The sequence below is a fragment of the Carassius auratus genome, chromosome 37, assembly GCF_003368295.1.
Source record: "Carassius auratus strain Wakin chromosome 37, ASM336829v1, whole genome shotgun sequence".
In the NCBI taxonomy this organism is placed as follows: domain Eukaryota; kingdom Metazoa; phylum Chordata; class Actinopteri; order Cypriniformes; family Cyprinidae; genus Carassius; species Carassius auratus.
This window is the reverse complement of record NC_039279.1, coordinates 11,287,529-11,294,198: the sequence shown is the minus strand read 5'-3', so window position 1 is coordinate 11,294,198 and position 6,670 is coordinate 11,287,529. Positions and strand designations below refer to the sequence as shown.

Below are 6,670 nucleotides of genomic sequence, written 5' to 3'. Positions count from 1 at the left end.
AACCATAAAAACATTCAATTTTTTTCAGTTGGAGTATTAAGCTCACATCAATTAATTAACATTAGCTCCACAGAAGCACTGAAATAACACTCAATATCTAACCACTCACAAGCTGTAATAAGATACTGTGCAGATCTTAAATAAACAATATCAATATATGATTCAGTCCATTATACTGTATATGAAGTAGATTTAATATGCTGTTGTGTGTTATAAATAATCATACTCATAAAAGTTATAACCACAAATAAGTGTTTAATGTATCATAATTGTTGTTATTTATTAATTATTTGTATTTGTATAATGCATTATGCATTCATTATAATGCCTTAAGAAAACCCTTATAATGTGTCATAGAAATGGGCTTTATAAAACATGTCACCAAAATTAATTTTATATAAACCTGCAGCCCTCCTCATCTTTCTCCAGGAACCACTCTGTGACAATTACCAATAATACATTTAAATTACGCTACTAGTGTCATTTAGCGGAAATACAAAAATAAAGTACATTTTCAAACAACCTTTGCAAATGCCTCTTTGATGTGTAACACTTCAACTAACTCAAACAACATAGCCCTTACTGGTCTATAAAAGTAAAGGTATGCCTCAGCTTTCAATAAAAGGAATACTTTTACCTTAAGTTTCCTGTTGAGAAAAATAAAAATAAACTAGAAATTCAAACATTTCATCAAATCCCTCAATCTTTGTTTACAAAACATGATGTTTATGAAATACAGTATCAGACTTTTATTTGATGTTTCTCTAGGTTAATTCATATAATGCACCTTATACTGCACCAAATGGGAGTTTCTTTACCTAACAGTAGTATTGTGATTGATGGACAGAAATAAGTTGTTCAGAACACACCTTCTTGATTACATAAGATGATGACCCACGTTAAGGGGTGTGTTGAGGATAATAGTGATGTCACGATTTCAGAAAGGTCGAAAATAAGAATTCTTACTTGGCACTTAGTATGAGTTCTGAAACTTGCATTGTGTTTTTAAAAAAATCTTTTTATTTTTCATTTCATGACACTTTAGCTTTTTTTTAAATACTATATGATAGAGCACTTGGCATTGATTATGTTCATTAATATTAATATCAAATTGGCCAATCAGGTAACATGCATATCAAAATAAACAGATCATAGCATTTTCAAGCATTTCTAAATTGACTAAAATGACTTTAATGACTTGTCCTAAAAGCCAGAATTGCACTTTGAGACCGAGAAATATGGTTAAAATAACTATTCTAAAAATGTGTGATAAAAAAAAAAAAATTGAGAAACTAAATAACTTTTACACAAGTCGATTGTTGTAAATATTTTAACATAAAAGTTTCAAAGATTTTGGAATTAACTTGGCAATATGACACACATCAAAAAAAAAAAAAAAAAAAAAAAAAAAAAAATATATATATATATATATATATATATATATATTAGAGGTGTAACGGTTCACAAAATTCACGGTTCGGTTCGATACGATTCACTGGTGTCACGGTTCGGTTCGGTACGTTTTAGATACAGCAAAAAGAAAAAATTGGCAGATAAATTTCCTTGATTTTAAAAAAATGTTTTATTTATTAAAACTAACAAAGTATGTTTTTTTTTATTTTTTACATTGAACAATGATGGAGCTATTCTTTTCCCATATTCTATGGTGTTTTCTTAGCAGCATACTGTATAAACAAAAACAGCTCCTTATAAAAAAAAAAAAAATGTTATATTGTTGTAGTAGTTATGAACAAATACAAAGATGTAACTTTTTATATGGAACTCTATAACTCTTTATATTGAGTGTGTTTTTACTCAATTGGTTCTATAAAGGGCTTATGTTTTTTGGAACAAAGCAGGAATTACTGTCTGGCTGAAATGGGCTCCTGAAGGAATATTGTAACGGGGCTCAATTACATTAAGCATGTTCTTAAAACCTGTGTTTTCCACTACAGAGTAAGGCACTCGCTCACTCAGTACACGCTGAAGGCTCGTTGGAAAATGGCCAAAGGGTCTTTCACACAGGACGCGGTAGTATGCGCGGCGCTGGACCCTGGGCTCAGCGTTGCCCTTCAGATACAACACGATTTGCGCTGCACCATGCCAAGAGCAAAGTAGGTGGAGTTTTCAAAACTGCCCGTGCATACGTTCTATTTATAACAGTTCTTCTATCTAATAACGTGCAGGCCTGTTAATTGTATCGTATTGCTCAGGAAATTCTGACACAGTACAGTACTAGTCCATTTTAATTTCCGTGTTTGTTTGGATGCCCCGATCGATTGGTAAAGTGCACCCAAACACCAGACCTGTTGGTAACGGTTCAATACGAATACGCGTATCGTTACACCCCTAATATATATATATATATATATATATATATATATATATATATATATATATATATATATATTGTCTTTGTGTTGACATCTAATTGCGGTATTTTTAGAGAGCTTTTTTTCTGTTCTAACCACATAAGGATTACACTGGCTCGACTCTCAACACATATGTGACCAATCACGGAAAGTAGGGACACAAGTCGGTTCTAGGGCATTTTGAGTTATTTACAGAAAGTGTAGTCTCCAAGCTTTCCAACGATGTGCAACACATGGAAATCGGATAATATTTGGAGAAGTTGTGGCCATTTGAAGGTAGTTACTCGAAAAAGCTCAAAAAGCAGAAAATAGCCTCTAAAGATTGTGCAGTTCTCACCTGTTCTCACTGCTGGGAGTGACGATAGGGCTCATTTACATCTAATTACATCTCATTTACATAAGCCATACCCCCTGTAAAGCTGCATGTTTGCATAGCAAAGACAGACACAATGGGAAAAATTGACCGCATACTATTAATAATAAAGGATAATGTGCATTGTAAATGTCAGTAATTTATCTTTTTTGACTTTTATAAAAATGATTTAGAGGCTGAAATATGTGAGTTTTATCTTTTTATAAAACCTTTTTTGTCAAAACTCTATTTGAACTTGTGCATTGTAAATAACGTTGCAAGACACTCCTTTAAAATCTGGCCATCATTTTAAATGTTATTATTTTAATGTTTACGTAAACAAAAAGTACATATTGATGCTAATTTTATTTGTTAATAATGTTTATTTGTTATTTGTTGCTGGTTTTCTACATAAAACTTGGTGAATTGATTTCATTGTGTAGCATTAGGACTTTTTGAACAGGATTCTGTGATAACCGTGATCATTTTGGTCACTATAATCATGAAATGAAATTTTCATGCCATTTCATCTCTAGTTATGATCAACTATGATAAACTAAAATTCCAGGACTTAATATGGGGACACATTTCGAGTGAGTGCAAGGTTACATCATGTTACCTTGTAAAAAGCATTGTTACACTTTTCATGTGTCAAAGACAACTATGCAAAAAGCTTTTTTTTTTGCATTTATTTTTGGCCATATGACAGAGGTCTGATATTCTATTCGTCATATTTCTGTTTTGCATAAAACTGAAGAATATTCGGTACATCCTATACTGTTTTCTAAAATGATCTGATATTAACTTTTGCATGGATTTTATTGAAAAGAGCTTAGGCTCATGTAACCAGTCATTTCACAGTGCGTCTGTGAAATGCTGAGGTAACGTAGTAGTTTTGTGCACGCGTGAACACCATGGCAACGTACAACAAAAAATTACCTCACGCGGGAAACACTAAACATAACTCGTAAATGCAAGTAACTAACGTGAGGTCTAAACATGGATTAAATATGAGATAATGTGTATGTGTTCTTAGAATGAACACAAAATGACAAACTTTGATGTTTATGGAAACTCACCCCATAAGAAACAGAAACGTATTCTTGCAGATCTCGTTGCCTTCAATGAAATAAGTATCTCCAAAGTTTGCACTGTGCGTCTGTTTGCCTCTAAATGTCCAATAATTTGCATGTCCTGCCACTCTTTTTCCGCAGCTAAAGAATCCAGCCGTATGTTGTACATAATGTCTGGAGAAAGCTTCTGGCTACCCTTCTCCTCGTGTAGCATTTACAGTCAAAGTCACGGATTTTCCCCATTTCTCTGTCTTTATCCCCTTCAAATGTTGCTATCGATATAGCCTCTGATATCTTACGGTCCAACTCGTCTGACGCCAGTCCAATACATTTGTATACAGCCGGACAGAGAGCTGCATAGTAAGTAGCCACGCTTCCCTCGGAGGGCGGGGGCAATAACAAAAGAAACAAAAGCCGGTATTATCCAGTATGGAAATACACACACGCCCCTACTGCGTGCTAGAATCTCCTAAAAACTAGCCGATTTCAACTTCAAAATGTACGCTTTTAAATATACCAATACTGCTATCTCAAACACGGAGAGGCTTCTTCGTGATCTCAACTAACAGATTCTGCAAAAAAACGAAAATCACCAATTTTGCAAAAAAAAAAAACGCTTCTTTCTCATTTTGCTCGAAAGTTGTGCTGCCGACTTGTGTCACTGGTTTCCGTTACGGGTCATATATACAAATACGTTTCTTCTCTGAGCCAATTCCACTCTCAGCTGCATGGTAAAACGTTTCATTAGGAAATGTAACAATATTTATATAACGTGGGCTGGTGCATATCAAATGTATTGCTTTGCCATTTTAAGACATTACATAACAGCATTATATATCTGCACATATATATTTATATAATAATAAAAATTTTCTTGAACATATAACCTTGTTCTCCAGTAAAATGATATACATACTTAAAGGGGTAATATTATGCAATTAAAATTTTTTCCTTTCTCTTTGGAGTGTTACAAACTCTTGGTGGATAAAGAAGATCTTTAAAGTTGCAAAAACTAAAGGCTCAAATCCAAAGAGATATTCTTTGTAAAAGTTAAAAGTCAACCATGTCCACCTAAATGCCTTGTTCAAACGCCCCCCACATGTCTACGTCACGATGTGGGAAGATTTGCATAACGCCACCCAAATGTTCATACAACGAAAGAAGATGTAACTTTGATTCTTGCGTGTAGTATTTTTGCTGCTGCCATGTCGTGGAGATGCTGTGTGTTTCATTGTTGCAGTGAAACTACTTTGTTTGGCCTTCCAAAAGAGGACACAACTATAAATCAGTGGTCAAGTTGTATTTACAACACAGTTCCAAAACAGTTCAACACAAATATTTAGATGTGTGCAGCGCATTTTATGTAGGACGAGAACTGTTTCCTGAGAGAGTAGCCTACAGTGCCGATGTCTTTTCCTATAAAGTGGGGCAATAACAACTTTGCAAGGACAGTCTGGTGCATTTGACTCAGAGCCTGTAAGTTTTCATATTTAAAGAATTTGCCACTGACGATTCAAACGTGAGTTTTGAGCAGTGTAGAGTAGCGCTTGTTGTTTGTTGTTCTCTTTTTGTTTTTCACAAATGCAGACATGGTTTTATGTTTCACAGTGTAATATGCAATGCAATGCGTAAAAAGACATTATAAGTCATTATAATCAATAATTATGTCTCCAATGGATGCCCAAATTTTCTCGTTTAAAATGAGTTTTACTGGTTTTGTCTCATCACGCAGGCGGACACTGCATCGGAGTATGGTAAAGGGAACATTTCTGTCACACTTGAGGTATTTGGCCAATCACAAAGCACTAGATAGATGGCCAATCAAAGAACAGCTCACTTTTCAGAACGATGAGCTGTGTAAAAATCGATAAATTTCAGAAAGGTGGGGCATTGAGGAGAAACAATAATTTACATTAAGTGGAAATAATAATGTGTTTTTTTAAACTTAAACCACATAAACACATTGGATGTACTACACTGTATTACACTAAATAATAGCAACATCATATGACCCATGTAATTGTCTATAAGTTAACTTAATTCAAGACAGGTCTAGCTATTTTACACTGTATTCCATCTTGGCATTCTGATTCTATGTAAAATTAAAATTTTGAGGATATCTTTTATTTTAACTGGAAAACAAAACAAATATATTATTTTTTTAAAGTGTGAAATGGCTTCTGCATCATTTTTAAAGAAATTGTAACTTGTCTCACACTCGGTGGAAGCAATTTTGGCTCTCAAATTTTGATATAAAACATGTAATTTTCTGAAATAGGGGGCATTTCAAGTGCTTTAACACATTGCTTCATTTTCTGTCACCCACTTGTCCAGCAGGGCTGCTGTAGGATGGTGTGATTTTAACGTGAATGAAGAGACTGGAGGGAGACATGCTAGAGCCGTCTGCCTGCAGCAGATGAACATGTCTGTAACCTGCAGAACAGATGCTATAGAATGAGTGTGCAGTCACAACAGAGCAGTTTTGTTCAGTAAGAAAAAAATTGACAATGCATACCTGTACGCATGCTTGTGAAAGGAAGTGTAAACTGGCCCAGAAAATCATTTTTGGTGGCGTAGTCATGGTCTTCAACCTTAAAGCGTACTAATACCAGCTCTGGCACATGAATCTGGAACTTAAAGGTGCAGTCCCATCTGGGGTTAAAGCCTAAGGAGAATGAGAATTTTGTATTCACATATAATAAAAACAAATGATATATATAATATATATTCAGCATTTATATATATATATAGGTACATTTTCGGACCGTTTCGGTACAGGGCTTTCGGTACGGTGCACGTGTGCACCGAATGACTGAATGCAATATTTTGTGTCTGTAACATAGGTACATAGGTACATTTTTGTGTTTCCACAT

At 34.4% G+C, this 6,670-nt stretch overlaps 1 protein-coding gene across 1 annotated transcript in view; it reads right to left on the bottom strand.

The window, feature by feature from the left end:
* Nucleotides 1-5,390: 5,390 nt before the first annotated feature.
* Nucleotides 5,391-6,670, bottom strand: part of plcd3b (phospholipase C, delta 3b) — a 105,657-nt gene continuing 104,377 nt past the window's right edge. Inside the window, exons 15-16 of the mRNA XM_026222770.1 lie at nucleotides 6,313-6,462; nucleotides 5,391-6,230 (exon numbers count right to left, since the gene is read on the bottom strand). Of these exons, the coding sequence (XP_026078555.1) occupies nucleotides 6,106-6,230; nucleotides 6,313-6,462 (275 nt within the window). The 3' untranslated portion in view covers nucleotides 5,391-6,105. The remainder of the gene's footprint in view (nucleotides 6,231-6,312; nucleotides 6,463-6,670) is intronic.